The sequence below is a fragment of the Rhinolophus sinicus genome, linkage group LG05 (assembly GCF_036562045.2).
Source record: "Rhinolophus sinicus isolate RSC01 linkage group LG05, ASM3656204v1, whole genome shotgun sequence".
Classification (NCBI taxonomy): Eukaryota; Metazoa; Chordata; class Mammalia; order Chiroptera; family Rhinolophidae; genus Rhinolophus; species Rhinolophus sinicus.
This window is the reverse complement of record NC_133755.1, coordinates 15,361,391-15,385,807: the sequence shown is the minus strand read 5'-3', so window position 1 is coordinate 15,385,807 and position 24,417 is coordinate 15,361,391. Positions and strand designations below refer to the sequence as shown.

General features: G+C 32.2%; 1 protein-coding gene across 9 annotated transcripts in view; it reads left to right on the top strand.

Annotated features, from left to right (window-relative positions):
• Nucleotides 1-24,417, top strand: part of ATAD2B (ATPase family AAA domain containing 2B) — a 115,397-nt gene that overhangs the window by 12,993 nt on the left and 77,987 nt on the right. For all 9 annotated transcript variants that reach the window (XR_012496272.1, XM_074331747.1, XM_074331742.1 and 6 more), the window contains exons 2-12: nucleotides 3,874-4,025; nucleotides 8,834-8,883; nucleotides 9,245-9,398; nucleotides 10,490-10,592; nucleotides 12,071-12,179; nucleotides 14,250-14,366; nucleotides 16,602-16,677; nucleotides 17,831-17,929; nucleotides 19,479-19,590; nucleotides 21,654-21,769; nucleotides 23,266-23,440. Coding sequence is in view for 8 of the 9 variants with exons in the window: in XM_074331747.1 (XP_074187848.1) it covers nucleotides 3,874-4,025; nucleotides 8,834-8,883; nucleotides 9,245-9,398; nucleotides 10,490-10,592; nucleotides 12,071-12,179; nucleotides 14,250-14,366; nucleotides 16,602-16,677; nucleotides 17,831-17,929; nucleotides 19,479-19,590; nucleotides 21,654-21,769; nucleotides 23,266-23,440 (1,263 nt within the window). In the remaining variant the exon portion in view is untranslated. The remainder of the gene's footprint in view (nucleotides 1-3,873; nucleotides 4,026-8,833; nucleotides 8,884-9,244; nucleotides 9,399-10,489; nucleotides 10,593-12,070; nucleotides 12,180-14,249; nucleotides 14,367-16,601; nucleotides 16,678-17,830; nucleotides 17,930-19,478; nucleotides 19,591-21,653; nucleotides 21,770-23,265; nucleotides 23,441-24,417) is intronic.

Below are 24,417 nucleotides of genomic sequence, written 5' to 3'. Positions count from 1 at the left end.
TAATGAACTATTAAAATGCTTTGAAGATGGAAAAGTTAAGGTTGAACATATGATTATCCTATTAAAAGTGAACTGTTAGTATTAGGTTTGTAGGTAAAAGCTTTCCTAAGCTTGAAGTTACCAAAATGGTGCTGAAGTAATCATTTTGCATGTATTTACATCTTGCTTGTTTACTTTACTTCAATCCTAGATATCTTTGGAGGGAACGATCCTTTTGTAACGCTATTTATTCTGGGGTTTCTGTCACAGAGCCAAGTCAAAATTGAAACCCTTCCATGATAAGAGAAGTACTATAGTTTAGTGCAGCAGTTAGGATGATATGCCTCATATTATACTTAAAACTGTATTACGTGCCAGAGGTCCTCAAACTTCTGTCTGCTAAGAATCATTTGAAGGCCCTTGTTAAAAATATCTCACCTTCAGAGATTCTAGTTTAGCTAGTCATGTTTCTTTAATGAGAAATCCAGGTGCTTTCTGATTCAGGTAGTATGCGGGCAACACTTTGAGAGACTCTGAAAGAAACTGAAAACCGGTAGAATATGAGAGAATGACCAATAAACATACAAACTAATTTAAATTGATAATCAAAGAGTTACATAATAACTCAAATTATTTTTAAAAAATACTAGACTTAATATATTTTACTGTTTTTTTTGTTTTGTTTTTTTATCAAACCATTTTATTGAGACCCTCCGGGGGAGGGTCGAAGGGCTGGGAGGACGATGAGATCCTAAGTCTTCGGTCGGTCCGGATCTCTCAAGCTTTACGGCCGCCAAAAGCTTACTGTTTGTTTTTAATTCCATAAGTACATAGTACTTATTCCCAGAGTATGTTTGTGAAACTTCATTACCTACAGATGCTCCATGAAAAAAGAGAGCTTGATCAAATAAGTTTGTGAAATTTTATATGCTGTCCTCCATACTTAAGATTTATGCAGCATATTAACATATTAAAAACTCTTAGAAGTCTTGCAGCAAATACCTTGGACCTCAGTGTTTCCCAGACTTATTTGACCATTAGCCTTCCTTTATTTTCCTTAATAATTCCTATTATTAATTTATTGAACAAACTTGGGGAAATCTTGCTTTTTTTTTTTTGCTTGCTATTGTGTAAAATTAAAAAGAAATAGGGTATTTTTTAAATTAAAGAACTTAATATCTTGCTAGACTCTCAAGACTTGGATATTGACACTTAAAGATGGTAAATATATAATACTAAATTGAATATAATGACATGCCAAAAAATATCATAGAGTTGCAGCTAGTAGAAAGAAAAGGTCAATTTAGGTTACATTCTTCAGATTTCATAGTAGAGATGGGTCTTGAAGGGTGAGTGGTGGGATTTGATTAGAAAAAGTAATGCTGGTTTGGGCTATCCAAATTGGTAAAGTAGTTTTATAGGTATCAGTTTCTGTATTCACAAATATGCCTTAGCTTAGAACATATGCCATTGCTTCCTCCGTGAGTACTTGTTGACTATGTTATATAATAATGCTTTTCAAACCCTAATGTGCCAAGAATCACCTGGGGATCGTGTCAAAAATTGTTTCTAATTGGGGTGGAGCACATTTAGAGTGAGAAATGTAGTCTCCTGAGGATAGTTTGGAGGTAACTAACCAGTTTTTCTTGGGAACTTAAACTAGTAAGTTGCGTATGTTACACAACTGAGATGTTTATTATCCGTGATTATAAGACACTCAGATGTTTGAATTTCTAATTTTTCCCCCTTTTGTGCCTTTTAGTATGAGTGTGGTCTTCAGACTTTAAAACTAGCTAATGGTAAATTGTATTAAATCACAAAATTAGAAAGTGGTCTTTTTAAAAAAAAATTTTTAGTGAATTAATTCTGTAGGCTAAACTTGGATACCCTGAAATGTACATTGCAAGTATTTATTAGGTTTGTTTGATAGTAGCTAAGTTTTGACTAATTATTTGTGTAATGTAGTTGTGTTGCTTTGGGAAAATATGATCTAGAAGTATGCATTTATAAAATGGATAGTTTTTATACATTTTTCTTAAAATTTGTAGCATAAAAGGAGACCAGACTCAAATATATTTATATGGTGGTAGCCTATTGAAGATGATTATATGTTCCTTTGAAATACTGATCTATAACATCAAGTGATAAAGTATTAACATGTGAATTAAATCTTCTCTAAAGAAAAGGTCCTTCCCTCCACTTTCGTTCCCACCTGCCCAGTATCCAAGGAATTATGTGGTGAAGAGGAGAGCTGCTGTGCAGGGACAGTGACTTTTCTGTAGTCCGAGGACATGCGGCTGGGGAGGGAATAATGGAAGTGGGATGGACGGAGAGATTGGTTACATTAAAAAATTGAATTAATTGAAAGAGTAAATAAATAAATAAAGTATTAAAGATGATGGAAGCCAGGTTTCTCACTGAGAAGGGCTTACAAACAGAAAAGGGAAAGTCTAGAAAGAAACTTAAGATGTGGAATTAGAATTAGAAGCATTGGTGTACACACTTTTAAAACAATTATTTATGCACAGATAAAAAAAAATAGGTATAGATGTGTGTGTGTGTGTATTTTTTTTCTTCATATATTTCCTAGCTCTCTCAGCTAAGAGGACTCAATAACAGTGAAACCCCCAGTAACAATTGCACTCATTGTCCAGATCTTGGTTTCTAAATACCATTCTTGATTAAAAGGAACCAGGGCTCCTTGGACAAATAGCTAATTCTAGGGCCAGGGAGAGAAAGCACAAGATGAGCTTAGAGCTAGAAAGTAAGAAAATATTCAAAATGGTGGGGACGTGTCAAAAGGATACAGGAACCACTTTGAAAGGGCTCCCAATGGCCAGATCTTTTATAAAACAGAGTAATGGATTATAACCCATAGAATAAAATAAGAATTCACAAGTGCATGTTGATATAAATAAATGAGTAAATGAATTGGGCAAAGGAGAGAGGGGAAAGCTCTTTAAAGTTGAATGTCAATTTAAAAAATATAGATGGAAAATGGGATTAGGTAATCGCTGTCATAATGGTGTTGGATAAAGGCAAGAGTAGTCAATGAGGGCTAAATCTGGTGGGTGGAGGTTTGGTGAGGAAGAGGATATTGGTGAATTATCACAATTCCATATAATTTAATCAAACACAAAGGGAAAAATGGACTTTACAGTGGAGAAACCTGGCCAACACCAACTTGACCATGTGATCAAGGTGATAATGATGGGGTAGGTATAGTATGCACAGTATCATTTCTGTATATTCTTTCCAAGAATGTGTGGCCTGATTCTGGTTATGGGACATCAAACAGACCCAGTTTGAAGGTCATCCTAGAGAATGAAAGGCTACTCTTTACAGTCAAGGGCATGAAACATGGGGAAAGACTAAAGACCTGTTCCAAATTGAAGAAGACAAAGGAGATACGATATTAATACAATATGTATTCCTCGATAGGATCCTGAACCAGAAAGAAAAGAGAGACACTGTCGATAGAATTTGAATGTGTCTGTGGATTGGCTCTGTGTTATATCACATATCACTGTGGATTTCCTGATTGGGAGGGTTGTATGATGCTAATGTAGCAAAGTGTCCTTGTTTTGGGAAGTATGCACAGGAGTATTTAGGAGAGAAATGAGGAATCATGTCATAAAAAGATATACACACACCTTTTCTGTAGGCTTGAAACTATTTTAAAATACTAGACTAAACATACTTTTCCAATTAATATATTTCATCTTTCAAACTCTTTTGTTTCTGTATTTACAGATTATTACATTTTCTTACTTGTAGAGTGCTACACCCAGTAAATATTTACTGGTTGAATGTATACTGTACTTCATTCAAGAATTTAAGAAGTCTGTGTGTTTTAGTATGAATAATAAATACGTTTTTAACTTTATCTTTCAGAAATCTGAGGCTGATGGTAGTTTAAGTGATAGCCACGTGTCTCCTCCAGCCAAACGCACTTTGAAACAACCTGATTCTGTTTGCAAAGACAAATCAAAATCACGAAGTACTGGTCAGCGAGAAGAATGGAACATATCAACTGGACAGGCCAGGTGAGATGTGAGGACTCATTGATTGTTTATTCATGAATTATGTGATTCAGGGCTGATATTAGTGCTAATTTTCTTAAATTGTAAAGCTACTGGTATCTATAAATACTTAAAAATTGCATTAAACTTAATTTATAATTTCTGCATATAACTTTATTTTCTCTAAATATGTCATAAAGTAATTTGTTTTATAAAAATATGTGGTATTGTAAGAAAAACTTATTTCTAAAACAATATGGATTTTGATAGGTCTTAAGTATGTGTACATGTTTATAGTTCTGAAAATTTAAATAAAAACATATGGTTACAGTTATTTTTATTTGAAAATAGGTAAAATCTTCCCTTTCTGAAATTCTTAAATATTCCATTTGAATTGACATACTAAATATATAAAATCGAAATTAATTTTTAAAGAAATCTTTTCATGTATATGATTGTTTTCAACTTAAATTTGCTTTGTGTCTGAGTCAGTATGTAGCAGGAAAACTTAATTTTACTCACCAAAGTAAATGGTAATAATTTAATGTAGATAGGATAAACACACACACACACACACACACACACACACAAGATGTAAACTTTGAACTCAGAATCTTTAGCTTCTCTTTTCCCCAAAGTCTTTGAAACAGAAGTGCTGATGATGTGCCCACTGAAAACAAAAGTAAAAGGAGAATCTTTTGGTTTCTTTCCTCTTTGAAGTATTTAAAAATATTTTGATTTTATATGTAGATATATATAAGTATATTCATAAATATATGTAAATTCTGGATGCTGTTACTCTTTGATGAAAGAAATCTTTGGAGTTACATAGACTTTGCCAGGCAGTATACATTTACTAGTCTCTAAAGAGTTTGTACCTATATCAGTATGTCCCAGAAAAGAAACCACTTATTTAAAATTTATTTTCTTTCTTTCTTTCTTTTTGTTTTTAAACATTAAACATTTAAAAATAGATTTCAATTACACTTGACATTCAATATTATATTAGTTTCAGGTGTACAGCATAGTGGTATTTTAAATTTCTTATTTTACATGGTCTGGGAGCTAAGTAGAAAAATACAGGAATCATATAGTCTGTTGATTTGTTTTTTTCTTTCTCATCACACTCATTCATATGGGAGATGAAACAGATCCAGATCACCATAATGACATTTCTTAAGATGAGTACTGCCCTTTAATTACACTTCTAGACTTGATCTACCTGTTATAATTTGTGTCCTGTATTTATTTCATGAGTGAATCAGATTTTTTTCTAGATAAATGTTTTTTAAAAAGTTCTTTTGGTGTTGAAGTTTGACTTTTAACTGTAAGATAATTTTAATAGTTTAATTCAAGTATGAGTATGTAATACATTAGATTTCCCACATCTTATCCACTCTGAAAGCCTTTATGTAAATTGATGTCTTTCGTATAAAAAAAGCCTCAAAAGTTTTTTGGGGGAGAAAGATAGTTTTGCTTCCATTTAGGTATACCTTAGACTGTGATACTTCTTTAAAAAATAATACATATATTTGAATAAAAAGCTTAAGAAATAACGAATGCTAACAAAATATACTGTTTCTGTTTTGGCAGAAGAATACTGTTTTGCAGTTCACGTTTTAAAAAGTTTTTTGAGTTAAACTTTCATGTAGGAATGTTAAGTGGTACACCGTTAGAATTTTTTTGGTGTTTCATGTGACTTGAAAAGAAAATGACATTTGACCTATTAAACAGAATTGAATTTTAAGCAAAACTTGTAGTTAAATCTATTTTAGATTTTGAGATAACAAAATGCAAAAATCAGCATTTATTTGAGGGCTTCTGTTTGTTTTTATGTCATGAATCTGAGAATCCTGATTCCATTATTTTGTTATCTAAGGTCTTATGAGGATTGAAGGTAAAATTATGGAATTTCTTACGAATATAATTCATTTGGAGGAAAACTGAATATAGATAAGAATTAATATTAGCTGTGAAAAATAATGGAACCTAAAGGACTTTGTAAAGACCGCTAAATTCTTTAAGGAAATTGCTGTTGATTGGTAAAACAACTTTAGGTAATTGGATGAAGAGAGGTAAAAGTCAAACTGGAATTTCTAAGTCTTCATAAATGATTTGAGATAGGTTGAGTTTTCTTTTGGGGAGAAATCTAGGCTTATGTATTTGAAGGCCCAAGTTTATCAGCGTAATTATGATAATTTTTTGTAAAACGATTTTTTTTGGTCAAAAATCTTTACTGTATATTTTTCTTTATCTTATATATAGAAACTCACAAATATACATGATAACCGAGATAGATGTCGTAGCGAACAAGTATTTTGAGTACAGAATCCCATTTTATTGACTTTTGTCCGCCGACATTTATTTAGCCACTAGATATTTAACTTGGAGGCCATGTGTGGTGTTGTTGTTGGCAACCTGGGGAATGTAGCATGCACTTGATGTCTCTAGAATAATAGAGAGGTATACTCTAAGATACAGACAAAATTAAATCTTTGATAAGAAACTATACACTTAAATGTATTATGAGTGAAAATTCGTTTTGTGATCAGGTGATGAGGGAGTGGGGAGGTCAGGCAGAAAAGTAACCACCTGTGTTAGACAGTTGAGGCACATTGGCTCTAAAGGGTGGTAGTGCTGAAGGTCTTCCAAACTGAGCCTTTTGCTGAATTGAGGTTTAAAACCCTCGTAAATCACTAAATGCCTTAGTTTTTATGGGAAAGGGAGAATAAGTAATGATTTTTAAGTCTGGTATTGCATTGGTAGTATGCTCCAGATAATTAAAGGTATAGAAAATTCAAATGTAATAATCCTCTAATATAAAGTGATACTGTCTCCATTTTAAAAATTTAGGAAACAGATACAGGGAAAGATCCCGGATTCAACTCTCCTTTTTAAAAATAAACAAAGGAGACTTTATTATCATAAAGTATTTATTGGAGGATTCATTTAAGCAGTGAACCTATCTAGTTACATTTTAAGTGATTAACTTTTGGGAACATTGATTTAGGAGACAGGCACATATAATATTGTATAGGCAGGCCAACTCGTAAAATCTCAGTTATTCTTTCTTTATATACCAATATTTAATATTGTCTACTTTTTAAAAATTTTCCTTTTTTATAGAAAAATGGTAATGGTAAAATGATGACAATGTGTGATTGTAAGATAATTAAATTGATTGAAGTACATGTATCCTCCCCATTCCCCATCCCCCCATAAAACAGATCTTTCATTAGCAAAGAAATATAAGCCAAGTAAATGTTGTCTTCTTCTGAGGGACAATTGTGCTTTTTTCCCCAGTGATGTTGCTATTGCTCAGAAAAGTTTTAGATTTCTTTTGTAGAATGATTGTAGGTTTAACATCTTATTCTTTTGATTAATTTAAGTATGTATAATTTCAACCATTGGTTTTGCATACAGCTAAAATTCATTTGGAGCCAAGACTTGTGAATATTGATCAAACTGAGTTACTATTATGTTGGGTTCAAAGCCAAAGTATATTTATGAAGTACTAAAATTGATTTTTCTGTGTGGTTTTTTTTTTTTTTTAATTAAAGTTTATTGGGGTGACAGTAGTTAGTGAAGTTACATTACATAGATTTCAAGTGTACAATTCTGTAATGCATCATCTATATATGACATTGTGTGTTCACCACCCAGAGTCAGTTCTCTTTCCATCACCATGTATTGGATCTGTGTGGTTTTACGTGGATTTTGAGATTGATTCTAGAGAATTTCACATGTATGATCTTCCAGGGAACATCTTGTTAATACCTCAGTTTCATTACTTTGTAATCAGACTCATATGTCAGGAGAATTGTGTACTTCGTATACAAAGTGCTAAAAATGAAGTACTTTCCAAGAGGTGTAGTATATTACAAGATAGTTCTGTTGTTTTCTGGGGGAAAGGAGAGCTGGAGTTTTTGTTTCTTTGACAATGTGAAGACACTTGTTTTTGTTCATATCTTCTAGTCATCCTTGCTGTGACCTTTATTAGGCAGGAGTATTTATAATTAACAATTACAACATTTAACATTTACAATTCAATATGAAGAGCGCTGTAGTAACCAAAAACATTAGAATATTTTAGTTAAAAAATTTGTGCAAACTTCATAGATAGAAGACATTCATATATATTTACTATTTTCTGAATGTCATCCCCTTGTTTTTTTTATCTTTGAAAATAACAATTGTTGACTTTTTCAAAAATATCCTAGTAAGTTTATGCTAACAGCTTTTTTTAAATATAACAATTTAGTTCTGAACTTGCTAATTATATAGTAAGGCGTATGTTGACTTTTTTCTTAGGTCTTTATGTTTTGATGACCATTTAAGTATCTATTCTGTACCATTTCTCTTCCTCCACACAAAAGGGAGATTTGTACGATGAGAAATTAACTAAGTTTTTATTGTAAGTTTAGAATGTGTAATAAAATATTTGAAGAAATTATTAAGTCGTATTGGTGTTAAGTACTTCTTTCTGCCTACAAATTGTTGTTTGAATAAATTTGTCATTGTTTCAATTTTATTTTGTCAACTAAAACCAGTAGAAAATATCTGTGCCGATTGCTACTTATGGCATGAGCTAATTCATGGTAAATTAGGCTTGAACCTTTTCATTGGATTTTAACTTACAGAGTTGAAGAGACAGTTTAAGTTCTATTATTAAAACTTTTCTTGAAGTAATGAAATGACTTAATGTATTTTATTCATTGGTATATTATCAATCTTAGAGTAAAAGAATGTCTTTACTTTTAAAAATAGTAATACTGTATTACTGACACTTAAAATGTTGATGTGTTTGCATATTAAATATAATTGTGTTCTAGGTTAACTTCTCAGCCTGGTGCTACATTACCAAACGGACATAGTAGCTTATGTGAGTATTCTGTTATGAAACTGGTTAGTATTGAAATTCTTATAATGTTGTTAGAGTTAAACATAAAGTGGGGTAAAATAGAATGATTTACTATTATGCTCAGCATACAGTTGGAAATGACAGTTGGATTTTAGTAATAGTAAATACGTATATAATTGTTAAATGTTGAGAAATCAGTACAACAGAAATAATTTAAATTATTATGACAGATTAAACATTTATAGAAATTTTAGATTATTGGATATTAAAACCATTTAAGAGGTCATATTAAACTTTTGGTAGTGTTTTAAAAGTAATTTTTTTCTTTTTTTTTTCTTTTTATACTCTGTACTTTGAAATGGAAATATCTCTCTTCTTATAGCCCTTCGAAGCCATCCCCTTAGAGGGGAAAAGAAGGGAGATGGAGACCTTTCTTGTATAAATGGTGACATGGAAGTCAGAAAAAGTTGTCGTTCCAGGAAAAACAGATTTGAAAGCGTGAACCAGAGTTTGTTATTTGATCAACTAGTAAATAGGTATGAATGCTTATGCAGTAAGCAGTTTGATTTAATTACTTAATTTTTTAAGCCCGTTATGTTTTAAAAAATAACTTAAGCACTGACTTAGCAATGATTATTTTATAACTTAATTTGAATTAACAGTAGTTAGCAGTGATTGTCAGTTTCTAGTTAGTTTACTGGATTTAATAGAATTTATGTAAATTTTACTCATTCTTTTTAAACTCTCGTGCCTAGTTAGATACTATAAAATAATTTTGTTCTATCTTTGCTACTATAGTCATTTAGTATTTTCTCATTTAACATTGTATTTTTGACAATTTTCAAGGAAATTTCCATTACTGATATATAATAAGTATAGTTTTGCTTATTCAAGACTTGAATTGAAGGTCTTTTGAGACAGGCTGTGTGGGATGTAGCTAGTGAGTGAGCCTAGCTGACTACTTAGCATCTACATGCAATGAAATGTTGTTCTTCTTAATATAATCTTTACAAAGGCCTTTCCTATTGACAGGAGAGGAAATTATATTCTATAGTGGTAAAGTCAAATATGAGTATTATTATTTGTTAAGTACTTAGATCAGTATTTAGATATATGTAAAAGTTAAGTGTGTTTAAAAGATAAAGTATGCTAATGTCAGCATCTATTTCGGGGATGTCAGTGTTTTCTAATTTCTAAAATACCTGTTCAGTTACCTTATTGGTTTTAAACTTTTTTTACAAATCTTTTATCCTGTATAATTCTTAACATCATCTTCAAATATAAAGATTGAATTAGTTACTTTTTTTTCCCAGTGCCTTGGATCTTGCAGTCAATTATTTGTAGTGGCATTATGTATTTAGATATTTGGAGCCTTATAAGCAAAAGTCTACTATTTTGTAAGTTTTACTTTAATAAATATATTAAGGTAGAAAATGTTTTGGTTCTATCTTTTTGTGGGGCATTATCTTCTGATGGATACCAATTCAGAAAGAGATATTGGGATGTTATATACAGTTACATTATCAGAAATGATTTAGTTATGCTTTGATGAAGACTTCTTTTATGTGTGTGACACACTGTATGGTTCTATAATTGTATAAACCCTGGTTTTATTATATGATTGTAGTACTGCTGAAGCTGTACTACAAGAAATGGACAACATTAACATCAGACGGAATCGTCGATCAGGAGAAGTAGAACGACTTCGAATGTGGACAGATACAGAATTTGTGAGTATATTAACTTTAACAACCTTTGCAATTTTTTATTTTGATTGAGGAATAAAAAGGAATAGTGAACAGCATTTGGATTTTCTTGAATTAACAGAATCGTTCCTTCTTCATTTCCAATTGAGCTTAGGATTTTATTGCTTTCTTTCTTCTTTTAGCCATACTCTACTTGCCACAACGTTCCCCCAAAAGATCCTCCACACTTTTGCCAGAAGAGTCATCTGAAAGTACAGTTTTTATTCTGTAACTTTTCTGGTCTGACCTTTAATGGTTTTTTATTGTGTACTGAATTAAAAACACTTTGGCCTGCATAATCTGGTTTCACCATTGTCTTCTCATCCACCATTGCCCAAATACAAACAAATCATTCTTTTTTTCCCGAAAGATTTTATTGGGGAAGGGGAACAGGACTTTATTGGGGAACAGTGTGTACTTCCAGGACTTTTTTCCAAGTCAAGTTGTTGTCCTTTCAGTCTTAGTTGTGGAGGATGCCATTCAGCTTCAAGTTGTCCTTTCACTCTTAGTTGCGGAGGGTGCAGCTCAGCTCCAGGTCCAGTTGCCGTTGCTAGTTGCAGGGGGTGCAGCCCACCATTTCTTGCGGGAGTTGAACTGGCAACCATGTGGTTGAGAGGACACACTCCAACCAACTGAGCCATCTGGGAGCTCAGTGGCAGCTCAGCTCAAGGTGCCGTGTTTGATCTTTAGTTGCAGGGGGCACTGCCCTCCATCCCTTGTGGGACTCAAGGAATCGAACTGGTATCCTTGTGGTTGGGAGCCCGCATTCCAACCAACTAAGCCATCCAGGAGGCAGCTCAGCTCAAGGTGCCGTGTTCAATCTTAATTGCAGGGGGCGGAGCCCACCATTCCTTGCAGGACTCGGAGTTGAACCGGCAACCTTGTGGTTGAGAGCCCACTGGCCCATGTGGGAATTGAACCTGCAGCCTTCGGATTAGGAGCATGGAGCTCTAACCGCCTTAGCCACCCGCCAGCCCCAAACAAATCATTCTTGTTCCCTATCTTTTACTCCTCTTAATACTTCTGGTTAGGGACTGATGCAATCCTACCTTTGTTTCAAGGTTCATTGCAAATGTTGCCTCTCTTCCCAGCCCTTATCAAAAGGAGGGTCATCTCTTTGAATTCTACTTTGTACCTTTCTATATGTCATTTAACTTGTTTTACTTTCTTTTATAGTTACCTGTGACTTATTCTATCCTACTAGCCTGTTATTTGCTTGAGGGAGAAAATATGTCCGTGGCATTATAATTTTCGATTTAAAAAAATTAAGTTTTATTTATTTATTCTCATTGTCCCTTCCTGAACTGTCCCTTGCAATTCAGGAAGCTTCATTTTAATGAATCTGTACCTTGCAAATAGATGCTCAGTAAATTTTAATGAGTGAGCATGTTCCATTGGGTTATAAGATTTATAGCTGGGAATAAATTCCGTGTTACTATTTGACAGATTTCTTTCTTTAAAAGGAAAACATGGATATGTATTCAAGAGTGAAAAGGCGAAGAAAGTCACTGAGAAGAAATAGTTATGGGATACAAAATCATCATGAAGTCTCTACAGAGGGTGAAGAAGAAGGTTTGTAAAGCACCCTATGAAATAAATACTAGAAAGCTCAGGTGGAAGGAAAGAAAAATATGCAAATAATATGTGTGTAATATTGCTGGGTAGGTGATTTTTTGGCAATAGAGGTCTATATTTTGTATAATTTGGAATAATTTTTATTCAACTGGCATTCTGAGTTTTCATTTGCTGGATTTGGAAAAATGCCCTTACTGTACACTATACGTTAAGTAATGTATCTTATTAGTAGCTATTGGTAGTCCTTAAATGACCTAATCTGGTGTGGCATTTGCCATGGGTTGATTTGCTTGTTAGGTGAGGCCTCTTGTATTTAGGTACCTTCTAACTGGAAACCTCTATCCATAGTCACCTTCTATCCATAGCCTCTAAAACTGATTATTTGGGTTCCAAATTTAGCATGGATTGAGGAGAAAATGGTGAAGTTTAGAGAAAGAGGGACTGCTAGTACTAATGGAGGGGGCTGTACTGTTTTTTTCGGAGGCAACTATGGGTTCTGGACTGAAGAATGCCAACTGATTTTGTAGGGCTGGAGCTGGGAACATGATGAAAGCACATTTGCCCCAAGGATTATAAATTAATGACCAGTACATCTATAGGATTTAATTCTGTAGGAGTTAGTCTTTATTGAAATGGATTTTCAGAAGATTTGGTATATTGTAAATACAGGGTACCTGCATTTTACCAGGAAATCTTCCTGGCTCCCACTGTTCACGTAGCTTAGATTGAGAAGATTGGGTTTATTTCTCATATTCTGTAATTACTATATTATTAACAAGTTTTAAAGAGCTTATATTTCTAATGAAGGTACTTTATTGAGCGAATATTATTGTTGTTACAGCTAGAACCTCTATATTGCTTCCTTTGGAGAAAATCAGTATAGGTGAGACAGATTTATAATGTGATTTTTGCCTTTTCATTAACTGAACACCTTCGTAGATTTTCCAAAGTAGATTTGCCACATATAGAATTTCTTCCCATAAGAAATAGTGTGTTACTTTGCAGGCATTTTTCAAAAAGTAATTTTTTTTGAAGGTTTAAGGAAACTTATTTGGGCACAAGTAATTTATAGTATTATTTAGATAAGTAATGTATTTGTTGATTTTCTCTATAACCTAATAATGCAAAATTTAAAAACTTAGAATAAACTTTTAAATGTCATGAGTGAAATGTAAAACCCTTTGCATTTTAGTCTCCTTTTTCACTCAGCATCACTGGCAATTTGAAATTTTTCCTATGCCTTTCTATAATTGTATTATAGTGATAATTCAATATGTAGTTAAAAAGTTAATCATAAAGTATATTGCTTTTGGGGACCTTACACCTATAAATTTTCATTAGATTTTTATTTTAAACTGTAAGTAGATATTACATTCATAGCTATCGGCAAACTATTTTTCAAACCAGTTTTTAAAAATAAACTTTTAGGATTTGTGTACATTATAATTTGTTTTTTTACATGTATAGCTAGGTGAATTATCATAAAGTGATCACTGAGGTCAAGAAATAAACTACAGTATATCAACAACCCGGAAATCTGCTTCATGTTCCCTCCCAATTTATACTACATCTTCCTACCAAAATATAATTAATCCAAGCTTACCTGTTGTCAATAGGCCTAACAAACTGTTCTACTGCCAACAAAAATTGCTCTTGCTGTAACATTAGTAATTATCTTGTAAACATATTTTTTTGAATTACCAAGTGGTATTTGAATACTAATCTTATTCAGTGGTTAGTTGGGCATTGAATGAAATTTGCTGTAGTAAAATTTGAATCATCTTCTATTGCATTGTATGACCAAAGTGATTGAAAGGTCATAAGTAAATCAAGATATCAAATGTGATCATATATATATTTAGCAGAGAACTATATTATTTGTAGAAAAGGCATCTAGGTTCATTTTTAATTATATTGATTTGTGCTGTATAATAAAATGCTGATACTTTTAAATGTCATATGTGCAAAAGAGTGAAAGATAAAATGTAAACAAAGAGTTCTAGAGTGGACCAATCCTTGTGGATTAAAACAGTGCTTCTGTGTGTGTGTATGTGTGTGTGAAACTAGAATCTCAAGAGGAGGATGGAGATATAGAAGTTGAAGAGGCAGAAGGAGAAGAAAATGATAGACCATATAATTTGAGACAAAGAAAAACAGTGGATCGATACCAAGCACCTCCAATAGGTAGGAGACTAAAATAACTTCTTTCTTTTTGTAGTTAAGTAGCTTATTCTGCTCCACCTCTTTCAAAAATTAATGCTGCTGAATTTAAAAGAATGATCTCTCTTGTAGATTCCATGCATTCTTTTCCTATATACTTCTCTTCACACATACAATGGAAAGAAAATTCAAGTACAGGTACATAGCTGCAATATAGAGTTACATAGAGCATGCACATTTTATTTAAACAACCTTAAATTTAATAATAACTACTGCTCATACTTTTGTGTTACTTTATAGTTTATTGAGCAAGCATCTTCAGTTATAGTAGTTCTTTAGGGCAAGTATCTCTGTGTTTCTAGTGGTTAAGTAATTTATCCAAAGTCACAAAAGTGGTATATGGCTGCTGGCTGCAGCTTGGCCAATAAGCTAGGTTTTTTTTGAGACGGAAAGAGTTTAAATCTAATGAGAAGTAATAAGTTCCACAGGTACTGTTTTATTGATTTTTTCCAGCTCCTGGGAAATTCTATCACTATTAATCTCCTCCAGTTTAAAAAAAATGAGATATAATTCATGGTGAAATTCCCCATTTTCGCTGGTTTTTCATCTCTATCTCTGCAATCCGTTGGTTTTTAGTATATTCACAAGGGTGTGCAGTCATCACCACTGTCTGATGCCATTAATATTTTATTACTTCTACACTGCCATTCCCCCAGTCCTTGGCAACCACTAATATACTTTCTGTCGCTGTAGATTTGCCTATATGTGACCTTTTGTGTTTAGCTTCTTTCACTTAGCATAATATTTTCAAGGAAGAACTTAGATCTTTTTACTCAAACTCTGAAACAATGGTTGATGCTCTGAAAGCAATCAGAGTTATCTCAGGAGAAGCTATCCAGGAGAAGTATCCAAGTATGCAGATACTTCTGTGCTCCAGTTAAGTCACTGTCACAGAGAGTCCTGTTAATAATGAGGGAGGTGTGTTGGGACAGATAAAAGACTGGACCATTTTTCTAGATTTTAAAAAAAGTTTATTGAGGTATAATTGAACACAGTCCATTGCTACTGTACACATTTAATGTGTACAATTTGGCAAGTTTGAAATACCTTAGGGATATACCTACGACTGTCACCACAGTCAAAATAATGAACATATTCATCAACTCCCTCATTTCATCTGCCTGTTTATAATCTACTCCTTACCTTCTTGTGCCTACCCCACTTTCAATCCTCAGGCAGCCACTGATCTGATCTGTTTCCTGTCACTATAGATTAGTTTACATTTTTTCAAATTGTATATGTAGTACATAGTACATGTCCTTTTTTTGTCTGACTTCTTTCTCAGCATAATTGTTGTAAGACTCATCCATGTTGTTGAATACAATAGTGTGTTTCTTTATATTGCCGAGTAGCATTCCATTGTATGACTGTATCACAATTTGTTTATCCATTCATTTGTTCTATGGGCATTGGGCTTGTTGACATTTATAGTGTTGGCTATTATTATAAATACAGTTGTTTTGAACATTCATGTGCAAGTCTTTGTTCTCATTTTCCTTATCACCCAGGAGTCGATTGGCTGGGTTTTATGATTAGGTGTATGTTTAACTTTCTAAGAAATTGCCAGTTGTTTTCCAAAATGATTATACAGTTTACTCTCACTAAGAGTGTATGAGAATTTTAGTTGGTCCATATTTTTGCCAACACTTGATGTGGTCAGTTTTAAAAATTAATTTTAATGCATATTTATTATTGTAGTTTTAATTTACATTTCTAAGCATCTTTTTATGTGCTTATTTGCCAATATTATCTGTGAGCTGTCTGTTTAAATCTCTTACCCATTTTTTTCAATTGTTTATTTTCTTATTACTGAGTTTTGAGAGTTCCTCATGTATTCTGGATGTCAGTCCTTTATTAGGTATGTGATTTGCAAATATTTTCTCAGTCTGTAGCTTATTTTTTTATGCTATTAATATTGTCTTCTAAAGAGCAGAATTTGTAATTTTGAAGAACTCCAATTTATCAATTTTTAAAAAATGGATTGTCCTTTTAGTGTTGTATTTAGAAATTTGTTTTTAACCAGTAGTTACAAAGATTTAATTTAACATCTTTTTAGAATACTTATTTGCAACTTATACCACAGAGTTTTTGTGACTAGTTTCTTTTCAGAAAGGTAACAGAAGTAGTTTCTACCCCTTTAACACATCAACTTACCAATTTATTATGAGTTATTCCTGTTATCCTGTTTTTTTCTTTAAGTACCAGCTCATCAGAAAAAGAGGGAAAATACACTGTTTGATATTCACAGATCTCCAGCAAGAAGAAGCCATATCAGGTAGGTTTTGCTGGTTTTGAAAGGAGGAAATACTTACATCTGTCATTTAGCTATGTCCTTTAAATAATACATAATACAATGCCTTATAATTACAATATAGATATTGATGGTGTTAATGATAATGCCAATGAGGGACAAAAGAGCATCTTTCTTTCTTTAATTAGTGACTAATCATTGTCTTGCATGTGATTCAGTTTGCCTGGAATAGTTAGTTCTAACAATTATGTTCCCTAAAGCCACACAGCTCTCTGGTCTCTCAGTACATTTGAATCTAAGTGACTCACATTGCTTTCATTTGCAGCATTGGTTCAACTAGTTTTTGCTACTCCCCCCCCCCCCGCCCCCATTTTCCCCTTTCATTTACGTGTAGGTACAAAGGAGATTTTTGTTTTTGAAACTTTTGTCTATTATGGTTTTTGAAAAGGTAGTGTATTCCCCATGGCTCAAAAAAAAAAAAAAAATCAAAGATGAACATGAAAGGCTTTTTTTCTAGCCTCAGTAGTCTCTCATTTTCTCATAGTAACGTTGTTATTAGTCTGTATATCCTTATGGAATATATTCATATATATATATATATATGTTCAAATAGATATGTTGATTGTTACCCCCTCCTTTTTACATAAAATGTGCTGTGAGTATTGTCCTACACCTTGTCTGTTTTTACTTAATTCATTTTAATTGTCTTTTCAATATTGTGAAATTTCACGTTTATGTTTATAGTTGCATAATACTACATTTATAGATACACTATAATTTTAAACTAGTCCTTTGTTGAGAGTCAGGTTGTTTTCAGTTTTTTGCTATTACAGAATATGATATAATGAATACCCTTGCATACTATCATTTTACATGTGTACAAGTATGTTTGTGGGATAAATTTGTTACTTGACTGCCTTCCTGAATGAACTACCCTATTTAAAAATTGTAGGCTCCCTATTCTCCATTTTTTCTTTTTCTCTGTGGAACTTACTGTTCTTATACTTCATTAGATGTATACTACATGATTGCAAAGATCTCAATAAATAATTGCTGAATGAATGGATGAATGTATGTATTTTCTACTAAGCTAATTGTAGAAATGATGAAATGATACTTACAATGTGCTTTTAAAAGCCATGTGCTGCTGTAATTTTAAGGATTTTACTCTAAATAGGAGAAAGAAGCATGCCATTCATAGTAGTGACACAACTTCTTCTGATGAAGAACGCTTTGAAAGAAGGAAATCAAAGAGCATGGCAAGAGCAAGAAATAGGTTAGTAAATTTTTTGTTGTTACTTCTCTGGTGGAATAAAGGAAGAACAGTTTTTATTTTTTTGAATGGGATTCTTGTTTATAATAGTATTTTGCTAACACTAATATTCAACACATATTTTAGACTAGAGTAATGCTCTGACTTGGTTTTTACTTAGTAATGTCTTAGAGCTTTAAATAACTGACTGTGTAAGTACTCAATAAAATAGTATGTAGAAAGTAAAGGAAAAAGAGCCATGGGGAAGAGATCAACCTTTATGGCGGCCATTTTCTCCATACCTCTTCTTTAATCAAAATCCATTTAATGATGCTGATTTTAGATGCTTATAATAATTACAACACTTGGAGTAAGATTTGGTTTCTAATAGAATGATCTCAGAAGCCCTTGGATTTTATTGGAAAATTTGTGTTATTTTTGGTTGAAAGAGTGCCTCTGGTGGTCTTTGTCTAGCTACGGTAAATGACTGATTACTCCATGGCTCACTAAAACCACAAAGTTTTCACTGAGGGAGATAATCAGTATTTTGTCTAGTAAATAATTAAAGCATCAAATTATAATTTATTGAAAATTTGAGTTAATTTTCTAGCTTATATTTATAATATTGAAAGGTAAATTATATTTAACAAAATTTACATTTGGCAAAACATTTCTGTAGTTTGGTGATATCTATCTGTCATAGAAATAGCAAGTTTTCAGTTAGCAAGTCTTGGAAACAAGTTTGGATTGGTGTAAATTGTATGCTGACAACTCCTCATATAGATGATGTAAAGAAAATGTAAGAGAAAAATCTAAGTTTAAATAAAGGAATTTAATGTGAACTGTTCTGATATCTGCTTTTAAGAGAAGTTAGGATTCAGAAATGTGAATGAATTGAAGTTTCATTCATTATAGAAGCTATACGTTTTGGAGGCTGTTTATGTCATTTTTTTTAGTGTTTAAGCACGATTAAAATAGTAAGTATATTATATTTTCTTAGGGATAATAAGATTAAATAATAAGTATAGCATTTGAGGTAGCTAAAGATCTATTTTAAAGTAGTTACACAGAAGATGGTAAAGCTTAGTTCTTAAAATGTGGTCTAAATTTGGTTTCCTTTGAATAAAAGGGAGAGACATTCCCTCAGTCAGGTAAGCTGAGTAAGACATATCCACATAATATCTGAGGGTAAATTTAAATATAATAAAGCTTGAGTTCATTTAATGCCACATGTTATAGTACATTTAGTCAATCTGTTTTTATTTTATACTTGTATAATATGGGATAAGATTATACTTGTATAATATAGGTTATGTTTTCTAAGTTGGAATAGATTGGGCTTTTTGGACAAATAAGATTAATAATCTTGTTTGTTTTATCTAGTGAATAAATTTATTTTTGGTCTGTTGAAAAGAATTTAGAAAAGGTTTAAAAACGTGAAATTCTTTGGTGTTATTTTCTGGGTTATGATAAAAAAGGAGAGAGGTAAAAATGTGTCAGAGACTTAAACTTATTTTGACATTAACAATGTGAAACTTTTAATGCTACCTACTTGACTTTTTATGAATTTCAGGTGTTTGCCTATGAACTTAAGAACAGAAGATTTAGCTAGTGGTATTCTCCGGGAACGCGTCAAAGTGGGTGCCAGTTTGGCTGATGTTGATCCGATGAACATTGATAAGTCAGTAAGTTTTGTAAATATTTTCCTAGAAGGACCTTTGTTTTTTAAAGGTTATAACTTGTTTCTAAAGCAACACACAATAAAAGTAGAAAATCCAGATACAACCATTATTAGTGTTTTGATATATATATTTAGGAACGTAGCACTCTGGTCACATGTGATGCTGACAAATATGGCAAGGCCCCATTAACTGTGATAAGCAGTGGGGTATTGTTGAAGCTGCTCAGGGCTCATGATCAGATTTGTATTTTAGATAGATCACTGTTTATGTGATGTAGTTAATGAACTTGAGGGAAACAAGGCTGGACATTAGGAAGACTGATTTGGATGTAGTTGTAACCTGGAGTAATGGTCGTGGTAGAAAGTAGAGTAACAGTGGAAGGAAGTAGCATATGGACTTGACAGAATTCAGGAGAAAATTCAGACATGACAGAATTTGGCGAATTAATTGCTTTTGGGGAATGAGAGAGAGAAACAAGTTGAATGTATTACCTAGGTTTCTGGTGTAAGAGACTGGGTGGAATAATGGATGGTTACATTCTCTGAGGTAAGGAACATAAGAGAAGGAAAATGTAATTCAGGTGTGAAGGTGATTTAGTTAGTTATAGACATGTTTAGGTATCTGGCATATCACCAATTGAAGTAACTTATAGAAATTGGTTATGTAGGTTTGGCATTAACTAGAAATATCTGGGCTAGGAATTTGGATATGGGTCACTAGTGTAAAAACAGTTGAGATCACTATGGAAAATGGATAATAGCACGCAGGGAAATTATGTAGCATGAAAAGAGAGCTGAGATTTAGAAGACATGATAGATTCTTACTGTTGGTAGAATCTTTTTTTGGAGGGATAGTTGGGAATAAGTTTACTGCATAACCAAGAATGTATTTGATATTTTTTTTTTTGTTCTCATAAACCTTTCTATTCAGCATAATTTAACTGACTCTGATATGAGAGACTTAAGTTATCAAATGGAGTTGTGTATATATTTGAAAATGTAATGTTAGCTACCTCCAATCTGATGTCACAGGGGAAAATATTTATTTTATTTGTGAGGACCTAAGGAAATTTCGGGATCTCATTTCTAATAGTTCACATTCTCAGAGGACTTTGCTTAGTGATCTTTGCTTATTTGGTTTACCACCACCATACTCTTGAATCTAGTTAGTTTTAGGCATCTGCCAGTCAATTAGAGTAACTTAATTCTTTAACATTTGATATCATGTACAAGAAAATTTAGCTTCTTTTAGAATGTTTCTGTTATTTAAACTCTGTATTTATTTTTCTAGATTACCTAGTTTTTTCTATCATAGTAATACATTCATTGTAAAACATTTTCAAGTATCATAACATAATAAAGCAGGGGAAGAAATCTCCCAGAACCCAGTGGTAATCACTGTCAGCATTTTGGCACTGTTTCCTTCGATCACTTTCTTCTATATAGTTTTTTAACTTTTTAATTTACAAAGTCTTTTAGATATTTAAATTGTTATGGGTGGAAAAAACAATCTCTGTTGCTTCTTGGCAATAGATCAGTGTTTCTCAACCTGTTTTTTCATTCTTGTCTCTAAAGGAGAAAAAAATTCTCCCTATCTAGATAAATTAGTATTAAAGATTAAGATTTTTGGTCAGGTAAAGTTGAGCTTTGGGAGGTCACAAACCATTATAATAGCCAGGATTTTTTTACCACATTTGGAGCTAATTTTTGCCCCTGCTGAGAAAGCATGTGATAGATGATATTTTAAAAGGCATTTAATTATTAGAGTGTAAATACAACATAATGTCTCCTATAGATTCCCATTTAAGTATTAAATTGGGCATTAATCTTGGTCTGTAGTTTCTAAGAGGTTAAAAAATGGTAGCTTTTTTGGGATGAACTGAAATGTAAACTTGAATTTTACTGCCAGCTTTAGTTTTTTGCACTTATTAAAAAATAATTTTTTGAGCTTTATGTTTAACAGTTCCTGCCGAAAGCGTGTATTTCTGAATCATAAGACTATCTCAAATATTTTTAAAAATCTATAAACAGTTAAAATTATTTTAATCTTTTTCTCTTTTTTTCAAGGTGCGGTTTGATAGCATAGGTGGCTTGAGCCATCATATTCATGCACTAAAGGAAATGGTAGTATTCCCACTATTATATCCAGAAATTTTTGAAAAATTTAAAATTCAGCCTCCAAGGTAAGTCTTGTTATTACTGTTAATTTATCAAATTTCAATTAGTAAATGATTATAAATATAAGTATTTCCTATGTATTTGGGGGTGTTCTAGCAATGAAAATTAGGAAAGATTTTATTTTTTTGACTCTTAAGGCTGTGGTACTAAGTGTGTTCTTGAAGTTTACATTTCAGCATTTAAGAGTCAGATATGGGATGAGATTCTTTATGCAGGCTTGGAATGCACAAGTGGATTGCCCAAATGGTTTTTCCTTAATATGGCCTCCTGATAGCATTGAGTTAGATGCTATATGGTGTGTAGTCTTTGGAAGCACTATTTCATCGAAGCGTTTCTTTGACTTAATGATAGGGTATTTTTGAAATGGTAAGCTTGATAATTTTTATGATCGGATTAATTGTGTTTGATCATGAGGGTGGTTAGATAAATATTAGAAAAGGCTGAGAAATTATGTTAAAGGGAATTGGGAAGAATAAAATATTTTGAAGATGTACATAAATAGACTTAGATTTAAACTGTTAAACTATCCTTTCCATTTAGTAGGAGGTACTTTTTATTCAGATTTGGTTCTAATTTATTTTCTATGTGTTTAAGGATGTAGAAAATCTTATTAAAGAATTATCTTCTATTTGAGTGGTTTAAAAAATTGGCCTCTAATTCTACAGTGGCTTTTAAAAATCATAATAGCAATTTATTTGTTTTTTTAATATAATGTAAGTTGAATTTTTAAAATAATTACTACTTTTTCCAAAGTCATTAAAGTATTATAGCCTTGGGAGAAACTTAAACAAAACAGAGTTATAAGGAGAAAGTGTTGTAAGCAGAAAGTAATCCTATTCCTTAGGGATGAACAATTTTGTATATACTCTACCAGTTTCTTTTATACATGTATGCAAATATTAAATGTATATTTTGCCTATATTATGCACATATAAACATTCAATGTAAATGAGGTTATTTAGTAGTACTCTTAACAACTTTTTACTCTAGATACCTTGCCATATTAAGAATGTGTGTATTATTGTTTTCGACACCACACTAGTGTTAATTTTATAGCTATAATAGTGTATTTATTTGTTCTTTGTTAATAGATAACATTTAGATTTTTTCAGTTTTTTTTTTACAATTAAAAACAATGTGCTATTGAGCATCCATTTTAACATTTTTAAAAATAACATTCTTTTGAGTATTTCTATATGATACATTCTAAGATGTGAAATTTCTGGGTCATAGGGAAAACATTTGAAATTTTGATACATCTTGCCAAATTACTCTACCCTGATTTAACTATTTTTTGTCTGCCAAAGCTTGGTGCTTTGAGAATATCCTTGAGTACTCTCAGCACAGTGAAACTTTTGTCTCTATACTACAAAAGCTTTATCAGTGCCTAATAATTATAGTATACATTAATACAGGGTTATATGAGAGGTGTATCCTGTATATTGGGTATTAGTGGTGCTGATAACATTAATTTACTTTTATTGATTTTTTATTCCTCTAGGGGCTGTTTGTTTTATGGCCCTCCTGGCACAGGCAAAACCTTAGTTGCCAGAGCATTAGCTAATGAATGCAGTCAAGGAGACAAAAAGGTGGCTTTTTTTATGCGAAAAGGAGCAGACTGTCTGAGCAAATGGGTTGGTGAATCAGAACGGCAACTTAGGCTCCTTTTTGATCAGGTAAGTGAAATCGGCTAATATGAAAATACCTTTTTTAGATTATTTAATGCATTTAGTCTGTAAATGCAAACTGTTCATGAGGAAGCATATTTTCTCATCAGTATGTTAAATTTAGGATCAATAATCTGAATTTGAATGCCTTACAGGTATTTAATAGCTGTTTTACTAGTACTAATTTAAGATGATTCACAAAACATTTATTGAGGTGGCTACCAGGCATATAATATCATGTTAGGTGCTTTTGAGAACCGTAGTTATAACATTTATCATTAAATTAAAATCTGAGGAAATAGAACAAGCATAAAAAGTTTAACATCTGTGCATGAACTCTCACAAAGCAGTATATTTATTTTTTTTCATCAATTATAAATGTGATGCTGGAAGAAATCAGTAATAAATGAATGCTTATAAAAGACAGAGTAAGGTGAGTGAATATTGTGTAGGCTATCTTTACAGTTTATTTTTGACAGTAACTTTAAAAATACTATTTCCTAATACTTATAAAAATTAGTCCTAATATAAATTCACTTTTGATTGCTTGGGCTAGTGAATGAAGTCATTTATATTTGGCAATGCAACCTGTATTTCATTGTGTCTGGAAATTCACATGAAATTTAAAAAATGCTTTCACGAAGCATTTTTTTTAGCACCCATTGCTGAGTTGATGTGTGTCAAAGGCCTTTGTAATTGGTAAGGCACTTGAAATATTATTTTTAGTTATTATTAGGAATAAGGTAAAATTCTTACCTTCAGGGTGCTCAGTGTCTATTGTTAAGTCAAACATATGCAGTCTGCATGCTTCGAGAGAATTTAATAATTGAAATATATAAATATAAAATAACAGTGGCGGATGAGGGAAGAATTAGGTTGGGAATGCTGACGTGTTATTCAATGACATGATTTTAAATTTTTGACAGAGATACTTTTTAGCCACTTCATGCTGGGAGTAGGTGTGTGCCTTGGTTTCATTTAAAACT